This window comes from Malaclemys terrapin, chromosome 3, assembly GCF_027887155.1.
Source record: "Malaclemys terrapin pileata isolate rMalTer1 chromosome 3, rMalTer1.hap1, whole genome shotgun sequence".
NCBI lineage: Eukaryota > Metazoa > Chordata > Testudines > Emydidae > Malaclemys > Malaclemys terrapin.
The window spans coordinates 24,890,219-24,916,047 of NC_071507.1; the positions used below are offsets into that span (position 1 = coordinate 24,890,219).

Genomic DNA, 25,829 nt, shown 5'->3' on the forward strand with positions numbered 1-25,829 from the left:
CTCAATACAGTTATCCAAATGGCCCAGGGGTTCTCGGGACAAATTATTCGGTGGCCTCAGAGTGTGGCCACCAACTCTTGCTGGTGGTTGCTCTTGCACTTTTTCCTAAAATACTTAATTAGCTTTAGGGAAAATAAATACACAAATATACACATCCAAATCATTGTAATTTATTGCTAGCTAGTAAGTCTGCTGTGAAAAGTGATATTAACAAGCATCACTTTTCACAGCAGACTTACTCAGTCCCAGAAAGCTTGGGGACAAATTAAGCCATGGATTGGGGGGGGGGGTCGGGTGGATGCAGCAGGGACCTGGGGAGATGGGGGTGGGGGGGTGACTGGGGGAGGTAGTGGGGAGCCAGAACCTGAAGCCCGGTGGATGGGGTCCAGGGATGGAGAACGAAGCCCTGTGGCCGGAGCCTGGTGCCTGCCACCGCACAGCCAGAGCCCAGGGCTGGAGGTTGAAGCCCCATGGCCAGAGCCTGCCACCCCACCACCCCAGGGCTGAAGCCCAAAGCCTGAGCTTCACCACCCCAGGAAAGTGGGGAACTCACAAGCTGCCTGCTCCTCCAGCGTTGTGCCCTTGTTATCTACAGAGGGGATCAGGGTCCAACCCCTGCTTACAGCCCCAGCAGCCAACACCAAGGCAGTGCATTCAGGAGCAACAGGGAGGGGAAGGGGCCACTGCTTCTTCTCCCCTTGCCCCCAAATCACAGCCTAGGAGGCTGTGGCCGCAAGAAAAGCCCCTGGTGGCCACATGCAGCCATGGTGGCTGCATTTGAGAAACACTGGCCTAGGGGACAGCCATTTATCTGAATGCCTGGTTATCTGAAAGTTTCAGAAGTGCTATTTTGAGCTGTTGCCGCTGAAATGGAATTAGGTCTCAGTAACTGCAGATAACCTCTCAGAACCACTATATACATACAAGCCCATTGATTAGCTCTAACAGGAGTCAAGCAGCTAATTGAGAAATTATTAGTGGGTGGTTAACTAACACAGGACTACATGGGAGACACACTATGGATTCAGATAACTAGGGATTTTGGATAACTGGAATTATGGCAGTGTAATATACAGTATAGTATACAGCTGGAGAAGATTTATCGCTGAAAAGTGATGTTTCCCAGTGTGTTTTTTTAAATGTCATTATTTACAGCAGCGGTTCTCAACCAGGGGTACATGTACCCCTGGGGATACACAGATTTTCCAGGGGGTACATCAACTCATCTAGATATCTGCCTAGTTTTACAACAGGCTACATAAAAAGCACTAGCAAAATCAGTACAAACTAAAATTTCATACAGACAATGACTTGTTTATAGTGCTTTATATACTATACATTAAAATGTAAGTACAATATTTATATTCCAATTGATTTGATTTATAATTATATAGTAAAAATGAGAAAGTAAGCCATTTTTCAGGAATAGTATGTTGTGACGCTTTTGTATTTTTATGCCTGATTGTGTAAGCAAGTAGTTTTTAAATAAGGTGAAACTTGGGGGTAGGCAAGACAAATGAGATTCCTGAAAAGGGTACAGTAGTCTGGAAAGGTTGAAAGCCATTGGGTCACAACATGTGCAGTTTTTCATACAAACCAAATTGTTCTGTACACTGATAAACTACAGTTTATTTTAGTTTAAAATACCATTCTGAGCTAGTTGCCAAAAGGCAACTTCTGGAGTAACTGTTTCCTATGGGATTCTTTATGCTTTCCCCCCCAAATAATACACAGATTTTCATTTTAAAAGTATACTATGCAGGCTTTCCTTTGTGGGGAGATTTTGCAGTGGTAGTGTTGTGAAAAGCCTAGCAAAAATGTAATGTGATTCTCCAACATCCTAGTTAAAAAACACAAAAAACATTCACACTTTTACTTCCCAATATTGCAGGTTGTAACAGTAGTATTTTGTCCAGTCAAGCCTAGTAAAAGAAGATGCTTACGAGGTTTCCAAGGAGAGAAATAAACAAAAACGAAATGAATAGGGAACTTGGAATTTAAAGTTATGTCATTAAGAAAAAATACATAGTTCAGATAATTCTGGAAACTATTAGAAGATATTCATAATAAATAACTAGTTGGTTTTCTTTCATGCAAGGGTGACAGCTTTACATCAAACACTGGCTAGCTTTTCCATTAACTTAACTAAACAAAACATCATGCCTCAAGGAAGTGGTCATCTTTTTCATAACTGTGTGATTTAGTTAGAGAATGAGAACTAGAAGCTTACTTTTCAGATGTGAAATTGGGTTTGTATGCTATTACTTCATGTTCAAAAATACTTTGAAACACTGGTGAAAACAATGGTAAACTGAATTTATGGAAATGTTTCATATCAGGTTTGAAAATGACATGCCAGATGTAGGAGGAAATTCTTTCATCTGCAATAATGGAATTTTTTTATCCACCCTTGTTGTTTTTGAATATAGTCCAATTATATTGGTCATCATGGGTGGGTAATCCTTACTTGTCCTTTTTAGTTCATGCCTTCCTAAGCTGTTAGTTCTCTACTATAAGATCATAAGGCGGTAACAGCAGGAAATACTCCACTAAATGTAAAAATAAGCTATTACAGTGTAAATCAGTCAGATTACTATTTTGACAGCTAGTATTAACATACCAGTCAGTGAGGCTTTCTGCAGCTTACTGATATATTGCATTCAACTATTAGATTATAACAGTAAAAGTAAATATATCTCAATTTACAATCCCACTAGAACCAGGAAAGCCAAAAATACAGCCCTTAAAGTAAATGTATATCAATTTTACAATGTGGAATGTTTGTCTTGTTGAATAATGATGAAGATAGTTAATTTTACATTCTTGCATTAGGGGAAACTCTACTCTTCCCTCTGAGAGGCTTTTTCTTTTTTAATGCAACAACCATGTGCTTATTTTAAGAACAGGACCTTAAGTTTTTCCATTATCTTAATGAAAAGAACCTCAAATTGAAAACACTCATATGAAAAGCCTTTATGGAACAACTTTTATGCCCCTATATTGGATTAATATATTGGTTGCATACATACATATGGTCAACTGCTTAAATGTTCTATTATTTCAGCGATATTTTGCAGGTAGGATTCTTTGTACGTAGTTAAGAATTTTGACCAGCTCTAAAGTACTCAATCACATGCTTGATGTTAAGCACATGCTTAAATACTTTGCTGAATTATGGACTTCTGTTCCTAGAGATCTGATGAAGTATAAAACACCATGCTAAAAAGTAAAATGCTATTACATAGCAATAAAAGCTTCTAACTATGGTATTGCTAATATGGACAGCTGTCCACAATTCACAGTAAGACAGTTAGATCCCATCCCAGTTATACTTTGAAGAGCTAACATGGGACACAGCTATAACATGTTGGTGCCTACTATGGTTACAATATCATTCCACTCTTAATGTATTTTCAAGGTTTTAGCACAATCTGTGCTTCAGCACACTTACATTTTAAGAATATGGTTAAATCACTGTTTGGTCTGGTCTGCACTGTAAAACCAAATTATGTTTTAACCTGCGTTTGGCACTACTTTGTTGTAACTGGGGTACACAATACTTAGCTGTTAGTGGCTCAACCTAGTGTTAAATAATCACAGTCTGACCGTGTTTGGGATTGTGTTTTAACACATTAGCGAACACCTATTTCTCCAATCTAGACATGTGGAGGGTATAGTAGATCCCAGGACTGATTAATTCCAGGATTTGTCTCAACTTCAATTTAAAGGTGTGTTGTTAGAAGGTGTTTAGCTAACAAGTTCTAACTACTGCAAGCGTAGTGCAGCCAGCACTAAGCTTGTAGAATTGAAGCCCAGAAACAAGTAGCTTTGAATTCAACATGATCAGCTTTGCATTTGTCTACTGGAGAGTTTTAGAGCATTTTAGCTAAAACCTTCTAAACAACACTTTAAATCCCACCCAAGACAAATCCCCAAGTAAGAAAAGAAATATTGTTTCAAACTTACATTTTTAAAAAGATGTTGGGTAGGTTAGAAAATATAAACTTCAATGGAGTTGTAGAGGCAGAATATGAACTGAGTCACCGATTCAAGAAAACGTTCCTATTTAGGACATCCTTGAACTTCTATCCATGGATTTAAGCACATGCTTAAGTATTTCCTTAATCAGGGTTTGGGGAAGGAGTGAAGCATGTAGCACATGTTCAGTTCTATAGGGCTTGCATTAGTCTTGTACCAGGTCATATAAAATAGTATCTGAATCAAAAGCACTTTACCTTATCTACTCTTCTAATGAAGAAAGATGGTACCCCGGTGCAGGCAGAGGGGAGCAGAAAGGAAGTCATGCATTGGTTGACAGCTTCATTCACTGCTTTCCTTTCAGCTGCCTACCACTCCCAAACAAACATGTGGTAGATGTTTCAGTGCTGAAAACTATGGCTCACTCCTTTATTTAGTTAATCTCTGTGTTAAATCAATTCAATTTGGACATACCAAAGACAATACATAATTGTGACAAAGTACTCTAAACCAGCCTTAACTGTTACAGCTCACTCCTTTGTTTAACAAATGGACACTTTTGCTATGTCTTCCTCTTCATAAATTCATTGTAGTGGGTAGTTTTCTGTACTATATGCTCACTTTATTGGAGACTTTATTTAGGAATCTCATCTGGTGGTTATGGTTCACCTCTACTGTGCTTGTCATTCTGAAAGGGTTACTTTTACTCTGCTAGGAATGCCTGTAACACTGAAAAAAATGATGAGGGTCCTCCTTAGCTGTGCCCAGAAAAATGTGAGAGTTCATATATTTATGCATGCAAAAAAATTTTATCTCTGCATGAAAATCAGGTGAAAACCTGTGTTTCCATTTGCTCACAGTTACTTGAGGTGTGTGCACAAATACAGATTTTGGCTCACAGAAATGCAGGTATCTTGCCCGTGCAAACTGTCTGCTCTTAAATATCTGAAAACTTCAGTTGCTAGGGCTGTCAGTCTGACATACACGTAACATAAAAGACAAAAAAAGCAAAAGAATTTGTTAGCTTATGCTGAATACACTAAAGAAGCACTGAAATATTAATAGGCTCCATCATTCCAGAACTGATAGTCAAGTAAAACTGTTAACCCTTTGGGTATCTGTTTATCTGATGTTATATAACAGTTTTTCCATTGGTGCTTGCCTTGGAGAATTCAGGCTGCCATCACCAATGAGTTAAAATTTGTCTGGGCACTATGCCCAGATGAATAACATCCCAAATGTTGAAGGAAGTAGCAAGGGAAATAGAAAAGCTTTTGACAGAATTTTTTGATAGCTTGCTAAGGCTGGGGAGGGAACCAGAGAGTTTGGAAGGTTCCTAATGTTGTTCTTGTGTGTAAGAAAGGATCAAGGGAGGATCCTGGAAGCTACATAGCAGTGAGCTGGGCTTCAGTTGTAAGAACAATATGAGAAATTTAAGTAAGGGATAGAATACTTAATTTGGTAAAATACAGTGAGCATAAATTAATGGAAAGGTTATGGCTATTGTATTTCCTTACGTTCTTTGAATACTCTTTCCTAAACTGGTAGGCAATGCAAATATAATTTGCCAGTATTTCAAAAGTGATACTATACAAAAGGTTGTCTTCCAAAGCCAGTAAACATTCAGAAAGGCTAGAAGGGACCACTGTGATAATCTAACCTGACCTCCTGCCTAATGCAGACCATAGACCTTCCCTGAATTAATTCCCATTAGAACTAGAGCATCTTTTAGAAAAATATCCAATCTCGATTTAAAAAATACCAGTGATGGAGAATCCACCACAACCTTTGGTAAATTACACCATATTTTGAATCTGAATTTGTCTAGCATCAACTTCCAAACACTGGATATTATTTTACCTTTGTCTTCTAGATTGACAAGCCCTCTATGATTATATTTCTGTTTCCCTTATAGGTTCTTATAAACTGTGCTCAAGTCACCCCTTAAACTTCTTTTTTAAACTGAATTGATTGAGCTCCTTGAGTTTATCACTATAAATAGGCTTGGCAAGATTTGGTTTTTTTATTCGGTAAATGCCATTAAATGTCAATTTCACCATGCACATATAAACCAACAAAAATATTTTCATTGATAATAATTGAAGTTTACAGATAGGCAAAGGAAGAAAAATTCAGAACTTCTTAGAGTTTGATTTATGGGTATCTATTTTGTATATTTTGACATGTGATACTGACTGCCCTTCCCTCCCCCCGCAAAAAAAAAAAAATTCAGTTGTGCAAAATTATAAGTCAATAAAATAAAAAAATCCTGCCTAAAAATAAACATTGATATAATCCATCAAAATTGTTTTAAAAAAATATCTAATTCTGCCAAGCCTAACTAAAAGGCATGTTTTCCAATGCTTTAATCATTCTCTTGGCCCTTCTCAGAATCCTCTCCAATTTACCATCATCCTTCTTGAATTGTGGACACCAGAACTGGACACGGTATTCCACTAGCAGTCATACTAATTCCAAAAACAGAGGTGATATAACCTCCCTACTCCTACTCGATATTCCCCTGTTCATACATCCAAGGGTTACATTAGGCCTTTTGGCCACACCACCACACTGGGAGCTCACATTCAGCTAATTACCCACCATGACTCTTTTTCAGAGTCACTGCTTCCCAGGATAGAGTCCCCCATCCTGCAGGTAAGGCCTACATTCTGTGTTCCTAGATGTATAAATTTACATTTGGCCATATTAAAATGCATTTGGTTTGCTTACGCCCAGCTACTCAAGAGATCCAGATTGCTCTGGATCAGGGACATGTCTCCTTCATTATTTACCACCACCCCTCATCTGTGTCATCTGCAAACTTTATTAGTAACGGACTGTCCTAAATGTAGCATATAGCTGGGTTGATAGTGGATATTATTCTTTAGCCATGGCCTCAATACTTGGTAGTGATTAAAAGAGAAAAAGGAGCTTTGATTGGTTAGATAAAGGTGCAGAGTAGCTATGAACTGAATTCATTTTTCCACAGAAATGTAAAGTACTGGTGAAATACACACTGAAATATTGTGTGCAGTTCTAATTCCATGTTATAGGAAGAAAACTGCAGGGATTAAAAAATTGCATAAATGAGCAAGCAGCATGAGTCAGGGGCTTGGGAGGAATGAGTCACAGCATGGAAAGAATAGAGCCAGGCTTATAATTCAGAAAGAGAGAGACTAAGAAAGGATTTTGTGGATTATAGATAAGAGACTTACAGGATAGATATAGTAGGGATTTTGAAAAACTAACTAACTATCTCTACATCAAGGAGCCGTGGATTAGATTTTGGGGAAACTATAGCTAAGATTATAGTTAAAAGCAGGTCAGGCAAAATTTCTGTACATAACTAGCAGTTGAAATATGGAGGAGGCTGCCAAAGTCAGCAATGGAAGGACATAATTGTGTAAATCACTTCAAGAGGGAGCGTGGGTACATTTTTGGAAAGTGAGGGAATCAGTGGGTATAGCTATTAGCGAAGCTTGTGGAATTAAAACTATGAAACGCAAGTTGATTTATATTTCGCAAGAATGCAAGGGGCAAGCTCTGCTGCCCTTAATGGTTCTCACATTTTTGCAGCATCCTGCAAACTTTAAACAGTAGCAATGCAAATCAATTAGCGATTTCTGAATTTATAGATATTTACGTATATGAAAGCCTTCTACAATAGATTTTTAAATGTCTTGGAGATTATTGCAAAAGGCAGTATTTATATTATGATGAGTGATTGGGGTCTGGTGGCAATACCATAGTATACCATCATAAACATTTCTGAAAGATGTTGAAATGCATTTTTACTCAGAGCCCATTACCCTAAATTTTAATGTAGTTAACTTCAGTTATTTTTTCCCCCCACCATTACTTTGACCCATAACATCTAACTAACTTTATATACCAGGGGTTGGCAACCTATGGCACATGTGCCAAAGACTGCACGCGAGCCAATTTTTAATGGCACGCTGGAGCCTGCTGGGACTCCAGCATGTCATTAAAAATCCTGCCCAGCCCAGCCCGCTCTCCTTTGCCCTCCCCTCCCCCCATGGGGGCAGGGAGCAGAAGCATAGCCGTGCACACAGGATGGGCAAATGACCCCACTCTCCCGGCACGGCAAGCCGTGGGTTCCACGCTACTGGGCCGGAGCGCAGCAAGCTGCCGGCTCCTCCCACACCTTCTCCCCTCCCCTGGAGCTCTGCCGCCGCACGCGCAGCGCTCTGGGGGTAGGGGCTGCGTGCTCCCGCGGGGCCATGTTTGGCTCCGCGGAGAGGGAAAGACGCTCCCCGCTCACCCGGAGCCCTGCCGCTGCACACGCAGAGCTCTGGGGGCCAAGGCTGCGCACTCCCGTGGGGCAGCTTATCAGGCTCTGTGTGGAGCCTCATGGTAAGGGGTGGGCATGGGGGCAGTCAGGGGACAGGGTGGGTTGGATGGGGCATGGGAGATGGATAGGGGTCAGGGCAATCAAGGGACAGGAAGCAAGGAGGGTCCTGGGGGGGCAGTTAGAGACAAGGAGCTGGGGGGGGTTGGGAGTTCTTAGGGGGCAGTCACCCAGCCCTCTCCCCTGAGCCCTGACCCCCCCCACACACACACACCCTGCACTCTACCCTGAGCCCCACACACACCTCAGACCCCTGCCCTGAGCCCTGTACCTCCCTCATACACACCCAGCCCTCTGCTTGACTCCTTCATCCCACCCCCACAACCCAAGCCCTGACTCTGGCACCCCCACACATCCCCAGCCCCCACTCTGCCCTGACACCTGCACCGCCTCACATCCCCAGCCCCCCCACACCCCATGCACCCACCACATCCCCACCCTGACCCAGAACAACAAACGGGAGATCCTGCACTCCCCCCACGTTCCCATCTGCACCCCTCACATCAAATGGGAGCTGCCCAGGTAAGTGCCCCACACCCAAACCTCCTACCCCAACCCTGAGCCCCCTCCTTCATTTTAGCTCCTGGCCCGACGCTTCACCCCCAGCCCTGTGCTCAGTGCACTGCCACCCTCAGCTCAATGCTGAGAGACGAAGAGAATGACCAGAACCAGGGAGAAGGTAGTGTGACAAAGTTCCTCCTCTATCTTGATGGGTCCTGCGCTTATTGGCAGAGTTTCTTGCCTCAGAGATTCACCATGTGGGTTGGGGAACAGCCCAGAGACCTTCCCCTCTGGAAGGGCCCACAGTCCAGGTCAATTGGGAGGTTTGGGGGGAACCCAGGCCCACCCTCTACTCCAGGTTCCAGCCCAGGGCCCTGTGGACTGCAGCTGTCTATAGTGCCTCCTGTAACAGCTGCATGACAGCTACAACTCCCTAGGCTACTTCCCCATGGCCTCCTCCAAACACCTTCCTTATTCTCACCACAGGATCTTCCTCCTGGTGTCTGATAACACTTGTGCTCCTCAGTCCTCCAGCAGCACACCTTCTCAGCTCCTTGCACCTCTTACTCCCAGCTCCTCACACTCACACCACAAACTGGTGTGAGCTCCTTTTTAAAACCCAGGTGCCCTGATTAGCCTGCCTTAATTGATTCTAGAAGCTTCTTCTTAATTGGCTCCAGGTGTCCTAATTAGCCTGCCTGCCTTAACTGGTTCTAGCAGGTTCCTGATTACTCTAGTGTAGCCCCTGCTTTGGTCACTCAGGGAACGGAAAACTACTCATCCAGTGACCAGTATATTTGCCCTCTACCAGACTCTTGTACACCACTGGTCTGGGTCTGTCACAGTAGGTACCCACTGTATGTGGGGAGGGCCGGGACCCCAGACTGGCAGCGGGCTGAGTGGATCCGGCAGCCAGGATCCTGGCTGGCAGGAGCCAGCGGATGGAACCCCTGAGCAGCAGTGAGCTGAGCCGCTCAGTCCACTGCCGGTCTGGGGTCCTGGCCACCGGCCCCACACAGCCCGCTGCTGGTCTGGGGTTCTGGCTGCCAGACTCTTGCCAGCCGGGGTCCTGGCTGCAGGCCTCACTCAGCCCGCTGCCGACCTAGGTGAACAGAACCCCAGACCAGCAGCAGGCTGAGCGGGCTGGTGGAGTAAGATCAACATTTTAATTTCATTTTAAATGAAGCTTCTTAAACATTTTGAAAACCTTGTTTATTTTACAATACAACACTAGTTTAGTTATATAATATATAGACTTAGAGAGAGAGAGACCTTCTAAAAAACATTAAAATGTATTACCGGCACGCGAAACTTTAAATTAGAATGAATAAATGAAGACTCAGCACACCGCCTCTGAAAGGTTGCTGACCCCTGTTATATACCATTAATCTTTTGTAGCATCTGGGTACATTCTGCTTGAATAGAGAAAGCCATGCCACCTGATCTCACTCTGGGAATGGTGGGGTTTGATTGAGTGCAAGTCTGTGTTAAAAATGTTATGTGATCATGTAATTCAAGACTATTATAATGCACACGTACAAGTGGGCTGAATTAAAGTTGAACACATTGCATTTCCTAACTTCTGAATGTTTGACTTTGCAACCTTATCATTCTTTTAAGGTGGTTTTTTGTGGTGTAATAACTACAAACAGTACATGGTAACCAAACTACTCAATTCCAATGCAAGTTATAGTAAAATAAAAGCTACCAAACACTTATAACTATGTAAAGCAAATACAAATAAATCTAGCAACAAAACTTAGCTCTCAATGCAAGCCTCTTCAAGTAATATGATTGTTGTTTAAGGCACTGCAAATAAAAAAAGTGGCTTAACTCAAAATGAATTTTAAAATAAATTAGTGTATATCTATTGCTAGAGAAAATAAAGCTATTCAAAAGAAATTGTGTAGGGTTAGTGTACTTGTTGAGGAGGGGGAACTGGGTTTAAAACAAGATAAAAAATGGAGGCCCAGAATGTTGATCTGTGACATGATAAAAAGCTTACTGGCTCTATTTGGGATACACTAGATAGCTTGATTAACCACCTTGAGGAACTGAGAGTCTCTTTGGAACACATCCTTGGATAGGAGGGGAAAATACATGAGAAATCCCTATTACAAAAAAAGATGAAAATTTAAATAAAGGCGTATATTAGACATACCATGTGCTCTCATGATGGCTGACATTAACCACTGTGCTTTCATTAACAGCTCCTAGATGTTTATGCTTGAGGATTGGAGACAGGGTAATCTCAGTGGAGGGTTCCTTACTATGAAGCTCACTTCCTCTGGCAATCTGTCAGCATTTATTATCCTTCAGAGAATGATGCAGAGCTCAGCTATTCAGCCAAGCCTTTGCTGGATGCATTTTGGCTATGATATTGTCTTATATGTTCTCACTTTTCTGCTATCATTTCTGGTGAGGGAGTGGCTAGTTGCCACAAAGTTAGTATTGCTGCCCAAACTTCTGTTTGTTTTTGTGAATGATTTGCAATGATGAGACTGTGATAGATTCCATAAGTTATAAAATACTAAATACAATGTGTATGCTGCATGCTTCCACTATCAAACATGATACAAGACATTTAACAATTTGGCACAGTCATGCAGCTGTTGATTTATACACACCGTCATCAGCTAGAATGATAGGTGAGATTAGAAAATATAAAGGAATAAAGAAAGGATACTGGCAAAGTACAAGACAGTGTTAACTATGGGTTACTGATCTAATCTGAAGTGGCTATCAGAGTGTATATATATATATGTGTGTGTGTAACACTGACCGGTTGGAAATAGTGACCATAATATAATAACATTTAACATCCCTGTGGTGGGAAGAACACCTCAACAGCCCAACACTGTGGCATTTAATTTCAGAAAGGGGAACTATGCAAAAATGAAGGGGTTAGTTAAACAGAAATTAAAAGGTACAGTGACTAAAGTGAAATCCCTGCAAGCTGCGTGGATGCTTTTCAAAGACACCATAATAGAGGCCCAACGTAAATGTATACCCCAAATTAAAAAACAGTAAAAGAACTAAAAAAGAGCCACCATGGCTTAACAACCATGTAAAAGAAGCAGTGAGCAATAAAAAGGCATCTTTTAAAAAGTGGAAGTCAAATCCTAGTGAGGTAAATAGAAAGGAGCATAAACACTGCCAAATTAAGTGTAAAAATGTAATAAGAAAAGCCAAAGAGGAGTTTGAAGAACAGCTAGCCAAAAACTCAAAAGGTAACAACAAAATGTTTTTTAAATACATCAGAATCAGGAAGCCTGCTAAACAACCAGTGGGGCCCTTGGACGATCAAGATACAAAAGGAGTGCTTAAAGACGATAAAGTGATTGCGGAGAAACTAAATGGATTCTTTGCTTCAGTCTTCATGGCTGAGGATGTTAGGGAGATTCCCAAACCTGAGCCGTCCTTTCTGGGTGACAAATCTGAGGAATTGTCAGGGCGGTTAAACACTAGAATAAATTGCCTAGGGAGGTTGTGGAATCTCCATCTCTGGAGATATTTAAGAGTAGGTTAGATAAATGTCTATCAGGGATGGTCTAGACAGTATTTGGTCCTGCCATGCGGGCAGGGGACTGGACTCGATGACCTCTCGAGGTCCCTTCCAGTCCTAGAATCTATGAATCTATGAATTATCTGTTAAGTTCACTCCCTCTGGGGCACCTGGCATTGGCCACTGTTGGAAGACAGGATACTGGGCTAGATTGACCTTTGGTCTGACCCGGTACTGCTGTTCTTATGTAACATATGGAAAGGGAATAGAAAAATACAGTCACCAGTTGCTAAGAAAGTGATAGGGGTCAGGGGCACCAGAACACAGGGGGCCAAGGAACCATGGCCCTCCCAGTTTTTAAAGTGAATGGACCTGGTCAGTCCACTTTTTGCCACAGGCCGAGCCCCTTGCCCCTCCTCTTCCCCCCGAGGCCTTGCCCCCTGACCTGGCCGGAAGCTGGAGCCCAGCCCAGGTAAGAGCTGCCCTGGGTCTGGGAACTTGGGCAGCTATGGGGAGCCATGGACCCTCCACCTGCCCAGGGTGGGGGGCCCCAAGAACAGCTCCCCATGTCCCCACCCCCCAGACTCCCTGCCCAGGGCAGGTGGAGGGTCCACAGCACCCCACAGCTGCTCAGGCGGCTGTTACCATGGCCCAGCTGCTGCTCTTCGGCCCCCGAGGCCCCACCCCCCGGCCAGAAGCCGGAGGCAGGTCAGGATAAGAGCCACGCAGAAAGCTGTGGGAAGCCATGGACCCTCCACCTGCCCTGGGCAGGGGACCCCAGGGGTGGGGACATTGTTGCCCTGGTGGGGATAGATTTAGGCATTTCCCAGGAGAAATTTATATAAGATAGCAGCTATTCTGAAACACTCAAGAAAACAAACATTAGTATGATGATGACACTGAGTTTTGGGGCGGGGGGGAAGAGGATGAAGAGGGAATAGAGAGATGTCCAAGAATGAGGTCATAAAAGTACATTCTTTTCTATTCTAATGAGGTTCTCATCATAGTATATGAGTGCCTTCCAGTAGTGCACTAAATAATGTGACTAACATCCATCATGTGTTTGTTCTCTCATCGCCTTCCCAAGGAGAGAAGTGTGTGTGCAGTGGAGTGTTTTGTTTTGGAAAATACAATTTATTTATACACACAAACATACACTCGCATTGCTATATGTTTATGTTAGAGAAGGCAAGGTCAAAGAAACATGCATTGCGCTTAGAGCAGAAGTTTTGTGATGATCCTTAGTTCCTGTGGGAATTCATTCCACAGCCATTGGCCAACCCCCTAGAAAAGCCTGTCTTCTGCAAACTGCATTCCCTCAGTGGTGACAAATAAGCTCCAGTCATAGGTGTCTGCGTTAGGTAGAGGCCAAAAGGCATGGATTCCCAATAGCCTCGTTGCTATTCATATTCTGCTGGAGAGGGTTTGTCCTGAAAGATCAAGTGGAACAAAGAGGTGTGGTCCATGGAATAGCATGTGTAAACTGCTATTTTTTAGCATGTTAACTCAATTAAACCTAGCATATATACATCTACGCAAGCTGGAAGTAGCTCCTCCAGCTTCAGTGCAGACATACGCAATGAGTGAGCTGGTACTAAATGAGATATGTGGTTCATTTAATGTGAAGAAGCAGAAGTGAAATAAAAATTACTGGAAACATGACTGATTTGTCAGATTTAATGACTCTCTCAGATCAGACACTCTTGTTTCTGTGTTTGATTCTGAGTTCTTATCTATTCTATACCATTTATCCTAATAAAAGCTTTCCATTTAAACAAAAATAGTGATCAGAGAAGATAGATGGTACAAAACAATGTGAATGAAATAGTCTGGGAACAGAAAACTTGAAGCTTATATTAGATATACATAGAATTGAGGTGTATGATCTATTGCCATCACCAACAAAAGGACAGATGGCAGTAGGAGGATCCCTATACTATATACCGAGGAACAACCCGCATCATCAGATTGACACAAGGCCCTATATTTGAGGGCTATTATCACTTAAATGAATTATTGATAGTTCTCACAAGTTGTCTTCAGTTAAGAGCTTAGGAAATGCACGTATCAAGTTTAATCATAGAGGGTAAAAAACCAATGGAGAAGTCCACACAATGGTGTTTGCAATAGCAATGGACTTTAAAATGACCTTGTAACAGAGCCCTTGGTGATTCCTCCCTCAGGAAGTAGGGGAACTTGACCACATCCAGTTATCTACACAGGGTGGTCACAATATAGGCCCACTTCCCTATTTGCAAGGGGAGCTCTGCCCTTTATAGTTAGTTGGTTAGTTAGTTCCCATTACACCTCTGGTGTTTAGGGCAGCAATGAAATTCCTCCACGCCTGTCTGTTTCTGGCAAGTCATTCAATGGTTCCCCAGCTGTGCTCCAGGTTTTTCAGCTCAGCTTCCACAGCTCTTCACCTTGTTGTTTTTGGGCAGCCTCATTTTCATTTGCCTTCAGGTGTCCATCTTATTGCTATTCTGGTGATGGAATCAGTTTTTATCTGAAGCACATGCCCAATCCATCTCCAACACCTCCTGGCAATGATGGTGGTCATATCTTCTTGGCTGCACTGTGTGAATAGGTCTTGGTTTGAAATTATTCTGGGCCAAAAGATATGGAGGATTTTTCTGAGGCAGGCTGTATGGAATGAAGACAGTTTGGACATGTCATACTTTGTCATTCCCCAGCATTCTACACTATAAAATAGTGTTGAAAGTACTCAGCTCTGATAAAATCTTGAGTTTGGTTTTGGTGTTGTATTTTGATAATTTCCAGACTGTATTTAAGCTCCTGAAGGTGTTCCTGGCTTTATTGATTCTGTTCTGGATGTCCTGGCTTGTTCCACTGTCCTTGCTGATGGTGCTGCCCAAGTATGTGAATGTTTCTACATTGGTGAGAACATGATCCTCTATCTGTACTGGTGATGGTGAAGCAATATTAAAGGATATGATATCTGTCTTATTGTGGTTGATTTTCAGTCCAATTTGCTGGCTGAATGTGTTGAGTCAGGTTGTTTATTCTTGTATATGATGTTGGGTATTGTGATAGGAGAGTAAGATCATAAAATATCAGGGTTGGAAGGGACCTCAGGAGGTTATCTAGTCCAGCCCCCTGCTCAGAGCAGGACCAATCCCCAGACAGATTTTTGGCCCAGATCCCTAAATGGCCCCCTTGAGGATTGAACTCACAACCCTGGGTTTAGCAGGCCAATGCTCAAACCACTGAGCTATCCCTCCCCCCTCATTATCTGCAAAGTCCAGGTCTTCAAGGGATGAGAAGGGTGTCCATCTAATGCCTCTTGGCATGTCTTCTGTTCTACACCGCATTACCCAGTCAATGGGAATGCTGAAGAGGATTGCAGACATAACACACTCTGACGTACTCCTGTGTCTGGTGTCTGTGCCTTGTCTAAAGATCCCCAGAGTCTGTGTCAGTGGGGGCTTTCTGCTCCTGGCACGTTCAACCATACTGGCTTGGTCTGTGAGGGAGGGGCCAGACAACACAGGCACTCTGGTCCTACAGGTTGGGGGTTAGCACAGGACTAGGGAACTGGCTAGTCTATAGTGCTACCAACGATCCAGCCCCAGTGTAATGGGTTTGGGGAAATCGCTCTGACTAGCTCTTTGAGACAGGTTCAGCCTGTCTGTCTTACCTTAAGAGTCCGCTATATCCTAGGCAGGAAACCTTCACCCTGACCCTGAGGAAGAGTTCCCTGTCACTCCTGCAGTCTGCTGTTTAGGACAATCTTTCTCTCCTCTCCTGCCCCTGCCCCTGACCCCGCCTGCTTTTTCCTCCCTTTTAAAGGCCTCCTCTCTATCATGCATAAATGACAAGGCTAGAAGAGTAGGGCTAGCCCTGCTGCCAGGACCTCTCTGGCCCCTTACTTGTCCATGTGCACCCCAGCACAGACCTACTTGTTAGAGCTGAAGCTAAGTTTTCCAGCAAAGGTAGCCACTACTTACAAGACTAGTCTACTTCACAATCCTATAAAGCAAGCATTCATGACAAACCTAACTCTCCATTAGTGAGATAGTGTTAAGGTGGCCCAGTCATTTAAAAACTGAACTCTGAGACAGCAATAATAGCACAAGATATGATGGAATAGGTGTAAAAGCCTTTATCAAAAGTGAGTTGTACAAAGTTTCTCATGCCAGACTGATGAGTTCATAAAAAGAAATAAAATTAATATTTATTTACACTGTCTTATTGCAATATGCTTTTGGAGTGCCTGTTACTGAGAAGACTGTGTCCCTCTAGCAAGGCTGTTTGTCCAGAGCATTGCTTGCTCTGGAGCAGTGACACTTCTACCCATTTAGTTGTCATCAGAGGTCAAATGTGCCTCGTTCCAGGAATATTATTGAAAAGGTGAAAGTATATAAGCAGTATAAACAGCTTTCCTCCATTTTTATGCAAAGACTAGGAGTCCCATACAAAGCACATTGAAGTCAATGCAGTCATATTGACTTCACTGCACTTTGGATCAAGCCCTTAATGGCCTGTCTGTTCTGTGCTAGGCAGCCTGGTCTAGTGCCTGAAAAACCTGCTCTGCATCTGAACACGAGCTTCTCAGCTGTCAGTCCAGGACAGTGGAGTCAGCTACTTCTATATTAGTATGCTGACTTCAGAACTGATAACATGCAGAAATGAAAAGGACAGCACAAGAGTTAGACCTTTATTTGAGCTGTCAGATTTAGAGGAAGTATATAGCAAATATTTGGACATTTGAGAAAAGGGCAAACACTGAGAATTAATTCAAACTGTTGATAGTTTATTTTTTATTGAATTTTGTGGTCAAAATTATTTTCATTTGATATGTGAAAGAATCCATCACTTTTTCCAAAGCACCACCCAGAATCTGCAACAGGTGATGTTCTGAGATCCCCCGTGCCTGTACAAATAGAGAGTTCAGCTGAGATTTGTAAACTAGAGATCATGAGTTTTAAGGAATTTGTTTATTCAGCCTACAGCTTCCAGTTTGTGTAGAAAGCCAACATTACAAAGTCCTTTCACTGTTCTGTGTCAGGTTACAATAAGAAATAAGTTGGATGATCAAATGATAAAGCAAATTGTAATTTAGTTTTATACAATCCTTATCAACACACAGAGCGTAATTATAACTAATACACCAAGATATTATGAAGAAAACAAATCAGAATATCAGAAAAACACAATAGTTACTCTTTTGTATACTTTTATTTATCTGCATTCAGTCTGACTTATAAACTGCATGGAATCATACATATAATTACATACACAAAAAACTACATTAAAAGAACATTGTTAAGATTACAAAGTTAATCATTTAAAAGTTAGGAAATGCCAGAATTCAGTTGCCTGTGCAAACTTCATTCAGCCCCCTTGTGTGTGAGAGAGTATTATTGCTTTACAGATTGGGAACCGAGGCACACAAAATAAGGTCAAAACCATCCACTAATTCTGGGTGCCCAATTTGAAATACTCTGATTTTTCAGAGTACTTAACATTATATAGCATGTATATGTTCAAACCACAGCTTCCATTGGCTTCAGTTGCAGCTGTGAGTGCTCAGAACTTCTGCAAATCAGACCACAGGGTCTAAAGTCAGGCAATCAGAAAATGAGGAAGATAATTAGTGGCCACCCACTTGTGAAAAGTTTGGTTTAAGTGATTTGAGTAGCATCATGTAGGTTCTCTCTGCCAGAAGCAGGGGTAGAATCCATGTCTCTAGGGTAGGGGTTCTCAAACTTCATTGCACCGCGACCCCTTTTTGACAACAAAAATTACCACACAACTCCAGGAGAGAGGACTGAGCCCTGAGGCCGCCCAAGCCCCGCCACCCCAGGCGGGAGCAGGCCAAAGCTGAAGCCTGAGCTCCACCACAGAGGGTGGGGGCGCCAAAGCCAAAGTCCAAGGGCTTCAGCCTTGGGCGGGGGCCTGTAGCCTGAGTCCCGTCACCCAGGGCTGAAGCCAAAACCCGAGACCCGCTGTGAGGGCTCGGGCTTTGGCTTCAGCCCCAGGTCCCAGCAAGTCTAATGCCAGCCCTGGCAACCCCATTAAAATGGGGTTGTGACCCACTTTGGTTCAAGAACCGCTGCTCTAGGGCATCATTCAACTGCCTTAACCATGAGACCCTCCTTTCTCTTCCTGCAATTCCCTGCCTCATTCTCTACACATTTTCCATCCCTGTTCCTCCTGATCTATGCTAGGGTAATCAGACAGCAAGTATGAAAAATTGGGACGGGGTTGGGAGGTAATAGGAGCCTATATAAGAAAAGACCAAAAAAATCGGAACTGTCCCTATAAAATCAGGACATCTGGTCACCCTAATCTATGCACACCCCATCCCTGGCCCCATCAAGTCAAAGGACCTCCCTCTCAGTCTCCTCCTAGAATTAGCCAAGATGGCCATCCATCACTTCAAGAGGAGGAAGCTGGGCACAGGGCACCCAGCGACTGTGGGGCCTATTTCCTGTACCTCGTCTGCTCATGTCTCTAGGCAGAGTTCCTCTGGGCAGCATCCACTGACTCCTTGGATACTTTAGAGAAGCAGTGGGCGCTGTCCAGGGTTCGCTGCTTGGGGTTCTCCTCTGGATCCCTCATTTTTAAAATCTTACCTCACTCCTGCTCCTGTGTTTTTTTTTTTTTTTTTTTTGGTTTGTTGTCTCAAAAACTCAACTGTAGCCTGGGCTTTGTGGTCCCTCCTCCTTATCTGAAGGGCAAGCCTTTAGTTTTGGGCAGGCCTAGACTCACCTGCCCCAGTGGTACAAATAGTACACACTTTCCAGCTTCTGCAAGAAATGAGGCAGGGATTCTACAGACAACAGCCTTCTTTGGACACTAACCTGATCATCCCCAGAGCAGATCCATCCTGTGTACTAAATATAGCCAGAGTTCTGTGAAAAAATAGAATCATAGAACTGGAAGGGACCTTAAGAGGTCATCTAGTCCAGTCCCCTGCACTCACGGCAGGACTAGGTATTATCTAGACCATCCCTGACAGGTGTTTGTCTAACTTGCTCTTAAAAATCTCCAATGATGGAGATTCCACAACCTCCCTTGGCAATTTATTCCAGTGCTTAACCATCCTGACAGTTAGGAAGTTTTTCCTAAAGTCCAACCTAAACCACCCTTACTTCAATTGAAGCCCATTGCTTCTTGTCCTATCCTCAGAGGTTAATGAGAATAATTTTCCCCTCCTCTTTGTAAAAACCTTTTATGTACTTGAAAACTGCTATCATGTCCCCCCCCCAGTCTTCTCTTCTCCAGACTAAACAAACCCAATTTTTTCAATCTTCCCTCATTAGTCATGTTTTCTAGACCTTTAATCATTTGTATTGCTCTTCTCTTGCATTTTTCCACATATTTCCTGAAATGTGGCACCCAGAACTGGACACAATACTCCAATTGAGGCCATATCAGTAGAGCCATACCAAATTCACAGCCATGAAAAATGCGTCACAGACCATGAAATCTGGTCTTCCCCTGTGAAATCTGGTCTCTTGTGTGCTGTTACCCTATAATGTATAGATTTCATGGGGAAGACCAGTGTTTCTCAAATTGGGGTCCCTGACCCAAAAGGGAGTTGCAGGGGGGTCACAATGATATTTTAGGGGGGTTGCAGTATTACCACCCTTAGTTCTGTGCTGCCTTCAGAGCTAGGCGCCCGGAGAGCAGTGGCCATTGGCTGGGCACCCAGTTCTGAAGGCAGCGCCCCGACAGCAGCAGCACAGAAGTAAGAGTGGCAATACCATACCATGCCACCCTTTACTTCTGCACTGCTGCCTTCAGAGCTGGGTGGCCGGACAGTGGCAGCTGCTGACTGAGGGACCAGCTCTACAGGCAGTAGCACAGAAGTCAGGGTGGCAATACTATACCATGCCATCCTGACTTCTGCACTGCTGCTGGTGGTGGCTCTGCCTTCAGAGCTGGACTCGCAGCCAGCAGCTGCCGCTCTCCAGCTGCCTGGCTCTGAAGGCAGCGCCACTGCCAGCAGCAATGCAGAAGTAAGGGTAGCAGTACCGCAACCCACCCTTACAATAACCTTGTGACCCTCCCACAACTCCTTTTTGGGTCAGGACCCCTACAATTACAACACCATAAAATTTCAGATTTAAATAGCTGATATCATGAAATTTATTATTTTTAAAATCATATGACTGTGAAATTGACCAAAATGGACCTTGAATTTGATAGGGCCCTAATTATCAGGGCAGAGTAGAGTGGAAGAATTACTTCTCCTATCTTGCTCGCAACACTCTTGCTAATACATCCCAGAATGATGTTTGCTTTTTTTTTGCAACAGTGTTACACTGTTGACTCATATTTGGGTTGTGATCCATTATCATCCCTTTCTGCAGTACTCTTTCCTAGGCAGTCATTTCCCATTTTGTATGTGTGCAACTGATTGTTCCTTCCTAAGTGGAGTACTTTGCATTTGTCCTTATTGAATTTCATCCTATTTACTGCAGACCATTTCTCCAGTTTGTCCAGATCATTTTGAATTTTAATCCTAACCTCCAAAACACTTGCCACCCTTCCAACTTGGTATCATCCACAAACTTTATAAGTGTACTCTTGATGCCATTATCTAAACCATTGATGAGTATATGATCATATAACTGAAGACTATCATAATGTGTATGCAGAAGGAGGGCAGACTCGGGTGTACAGACAACCTTAATTCTGTCATTTCCTACCTTTAAGTGCTTTAACTTTGCAAACTTAATAATGTTCTCTTAATGTCATTTTGTGTGTGTAATTTCCTAACTTTAAAAAAAATTCATCATGTGGCCTTATAAAGACATCCACATCAGCAGGGTTGGAATCTTTAGTTGTGCTGCACCGACCTCTGCTACTTGAGCTAACAAGTAACTGAAAGTAGTTTGTTAATCCTGTACATGTACCAGCACTACAGAAGGATGAGACATTTTGCTAATGGATTTGAGATGGGGGACACTCACCTCTCAGGAGCACCTTCTCTCAGTTGGGTGTGACCCTGCTCTCTCTCTCTTTCTGCTCTCGACACCCCCTGTCAGCTATTAATCTCATCAGGTGGTCTTCAGTGGCCCAACCCTCCAGCCAGTTCACACACTTTCGATATGTAAACAAACAAGAAAGTCCCTTCCGGTGTAACAAAAGTACAACAGGGCCTATCACTATGCCCTTGTTGGTACCTGCAGCACTGTCTCTGGGCTCAGTCCTTAGCCCTTCTGAGCTAGCTTTAAGTCTGTCCCTGCCCTAGTATGGAGCAATGCCCCCAGAGCTTTCTCCCTGAACACTCTTCGCCTTTAGGGTTCTGTGATGTCCCCAGCTCTCCAGCCAGGTCACTCTTTCACTTCCGTTGCCTTCCCGGGGTAACAAAGTTTAACAAATGGTTAGCCCACTGCCAGGTCTTCAGTCCCATCCTAGAGCCCTTTAAACTCCAGCCCTGTGCTTGGGCTTCTAAATGAAACTTGTCCCCTTCTCAGTACAAAAAGAGGTCACCAGAATATTTTTAACGTGCATAAAACAACATATTTTTCGCTAGTCTCATTCTTGGAAACAGTTGAAGCATTGTAGCTGAATATTCAACCTACAAAAGATACCCAGCAGTGACAATTTCAGCCCAAATAGTTAATATTTGGAAAGTTGTAAGCAATTAAAAACAGGTCTAATAATAGGTGGCACTACCAGCCCAACCTAGAATAAATTCCTATGGAGAAAAAAATTAATATTGGAAATGTTTTAAGATACAATCGGTCAGATTTAAGTATTGTTAGAGATTTTTGGTTTGTGACCCAAAGGAATCAAACAGTTGTGACACTCTGTAGCTCAGGGAAACACCAAGCACCCCCATGTTCATCCTTGTAAAATGATTGTGTGGGATCCAATGCAAAGTTTGTCATGTTGGGTATCTTCGGAAGGCTCACGATGCACTGAGCATTCTTGTTACAATAATGTTATAGTAATGTTATAGGTTATAATTTCATGTATGTAGTTATGAGGCTGAAAATGTATCCTCATGGCTTAAAATAAGCCCAGGCAAAAACTCTCCAAGAGTGGAGAGGCTGTTCACACCTCATCAGGGCAGGTATAGGACAAATCCAGCCCAGCCTCACAGGAGCAAAGGATACTGGCCTAGGCAGCAACAAAAGGATCTGTTGGACTTTGAAGTGAGTCACCCCCCTTCCTTTGGCCAGTTTGGGACTGTGATGAGGTAATGCTCACCTGACTCTCAAGGCGGGGGGGAGGGGCAAAGCCAAGAGGGAAGAAAGAATATTATAAAAGGGAGAGACTTTGCCATGCTCTTCCTCTCTCTTCCACCTACATCTACAGACACCACACCAGGCTACTGAAGCACTGATCAAAGGGGAGAGCCTGGCTGAAGAGCAACCAGCCAGCCTGTGGTGAGAAGCATCTAAGTTTGTAAGGGCATTGAAAGTGTTAAGATCAACTTAGAATGTGTTTTGCTTTTATTTCATTTGACCAAATCTGACTTGTTATGCTTTGACTTATAATCACTTAACATTTATCTTTGTAGTTAATAAATCTGTTTGTTTATTCTACCTGAAGCAGTGCGTTTGGTTTGAAGTGTGTCAGAGACTTCCCTTAGGATAACAAGTCTGGTACATATCAATTTCTTTGTTAAATTGACGAACTCATATAAGCTTGCAGCATCCAGTGGGCATAACTGGGCACTGCAAGATGGAGGTTCCTAGGATTGTGTCTGGGACCGGAGATATTGGTCATTCGGTTGCACAATACAAGGAGCAGCTTACATGCCACAGGCTGTGAGTGAACAGCCCAGGAGTGGGGGTTCTCACAGCAAAGCAGGCTCCCAGAGTCAAGGATTGGAGTGACCTAGCAGATCACCGGTCCAGATAACAGAGGGGAACATCACAACAGTGTTGTGTGTTCTGTAAACAGAATAAACCCTGGCATAAAAATCTTTTGAATGAATTTGAAACTTGCTATCTTCATTTAAAGTATGGTTGGAGATGGGTAAAAAATTTTAAATTTGAACCAAAGTTTCTGACTAACGTTGTATTTGCTGTTTTATGAAGATATAGATGAATGTGCAACAGGAACCCATAACTGCAGGGCAGATCAAGTATGCATCAATTTAAGAGGGTCTTTCAGCTGCCAGTGTCCCTCAGGTTACCAAAAACGCGGGGAACAGTGTGTTGGTAAGTTCTGAGCTAGCATAAGCGATGTTTGTTGGTTATCAAGGTTCATTTTCAAACTTTATGTGGAACTATAACTTCATATCATTTAGAAACAGGCCCGCCGACGGTGGGGAGGGAGAAAGGGGGCAATTGCCCAGGGGCCAGGGCAATTTAAAGGGGCCGGGGGTGGCGGGAAAGGTTGGCTGCCCGCCCTCCCTAGATGCCTGCTCAGGGCACTCAACCCAGCAGCCAGCCTTGGCTGGGGAGAGGAAGGGGCGGGGCCAGAGCCAGAAGGGAAGAGGCGGGGCCAGAGTCTCTCCTCTTCCGGCCACACTGCCCGGTGCAACGCAGCAGCTGCCCTGGGGCTCAGCTTTTCTAGTGACAGTGGCCAAGTGAGCCGGAACCCTCCCCGGCATGCTCAGAGTCAGCTCCTGTCCCCAGAAGCTGAGCCCTGGGCAAGGCAGGGAGCAACAACAGTGGCAGCCCTCTCCCTCCCTGCCCAGGCTCAGCTCCTGGGGACAGGAGCCTATTCCGAGTATGCCAGGGAGGGCGGGGGGACTCCGGTTCACTCGGGCACTGTCACCAGAAGAGGCGAGCTGCTGCCGCAGCCAGGCACTCTCCCAAGTAACTGCTGTACTGCACCGTGCATCATCCCGGCGTGGCTCTGGAGCCTGGCGGCCAGAAGAGCAACTGAACAGCAGTGGGAGCCAGGCTGGCACAGCAGGAGGACAGAGCCCCCTGCTCAAGTAACGTGGGATGGGGAGGAGGGGATGGGGAGAGCACAGAGGGCCCGGGGTGGGGGCAGGATGGGGAGGAGTCCCATGGAAGGGGTAATGTGGGGGTGTCACGTGTCCCCCTCTTAGCTGGTGCCCCTCTTTGAGTCCCTCCCATTAGTCGCCTCTGGCAGGGCTCCTAGGCATGCGCAGGATTGTACCGGCAGTGGCGAAGGCAGCCAGCCAGGCACGGGGAAGCCATGGCTGTGTTGGAAGAGCATGCCCAGCAACACAGCCCGCAGCTCTCTGGGCACCAGCAGTGCAGCTGGCAGCAGCTTGCTGGGCACCAGCCAGCGTAGGTGGCAGCACCACCTAAATGTCAGGTGGACCGCATCCACGTGGGCTGGGGTCCCATTGACTGTTCTGCCCTGGGACCCAGAATTGCTGTTGGAGGGTCTGTTTAGAAAGATGATGGATGAAAAGTAAATAGTCTCTAAAGGATGGAGCTGCAAACTATTTTAACCATATTCAATACTTTTAATTGAATTTAGCTGTTACTATATTTATTACTTGTATGGGGGTAGTGCCCAATGGCCCTCGGCACAATTGTGAGCCAAGTGCAACTCCCAGTAAAATCAATGGGAGTCTTTCCATTGACTTTAGTAAGAGTTAAATTCAGTGATACAGGCCTAGGCATTGTGCAGACACACAAGACAACACAGTCCCTGCCTTGAAGAGCTTATACTCAGTGGAAATTTTGGGTCCAGATGTCTGATCTTCGTGACATATCAGCCACTGTTCTGAATCCCTGAGAGCCAAGAGCAGGGGCTGTAACCTCTAAACTACTAGCATAATAATAAGCCCTAATTCATGAAGGAACAGGATTCAAATCTTGACTTCACTGGAAGTTTTGCCTTCATAAGGGCCACAAGATTGGGCCATACATTTGTCAAATGTAAGAAAAGAATTGTGAAATAGTAGAATAAAAGGCATATCATTAGCTGATGTACCTCTGTAATATACACTGGATCAGACAAGGTGATGGCATAGGTGCTGGAACTAGGGTGCTGGGGATGCTGTCACACCCACTGGCTTGAAGTGGTTTCCATTATGTAGATGGTTTACAGTTGGTTCAATGGCTGTCAGCATCCTCACTATACAGATTGTTCCAGCACCCCGGGTGAGAGAAAAGCCTTTTCACATCCTCAAAATAGAGACAAAACCAAAATTGAAGGTGTTGTCACAAATTGCAAGATCCCTAATTTGTGACTAGAAGGCTCACTGTGATGAGAGTCAGTTCCTTTCAAAAGAAAACCTTGGGAGGGAAGCAGAGGCACTATCAGCGGCCATTTAGATGGATTGCTAAATTTTTTTATTTGGTAAGAAAGATATACCTCTTCTCTTTAGGGGCCTGATGCAAAGCCAATGGAAGTCAATGGAAAGATTCTCAATGACTTAATTAGGCTTTACTGCAGGCCAACAGACTTCTGTATATATAACTCCTTCCAATATTTGCCAGTTTTCTGTGCAGGACTAGGATGGGGAGTTTGGCATATAGGTAGGGAAATCATTTTGACAAGTTGTTGATTCTTATAAAAAAAGTTATGCTTTCACTAGAAGGTATATTCCCTTTG

The 25,829-nt window shown here is 43.7% G+C and overlaps 1 protein-coding gene across 1 annotated transcript in view; it reads left to right on the forward strand.

The window, feature by feature from the left end:
• EFEMP1 (EGF containing fibulin extracellular matrix protein 1) overlaps positions 1-25,829 on the forward strand; it is a 77,260-nt gene that overhangs the window by 32,877 nt on the left and 18,554 nt on the right. The window contains exon 5 of the mRNA XM_054021392.1: positions 23,381-23,503. Within this exon, the coding sequence (XP_053877367.1) occupies positions 23,381-23,503 (123 nt within the window). The remainder of the gene's footprint in view (positions 1-23,380; positions 23,504-25,829) is intronic.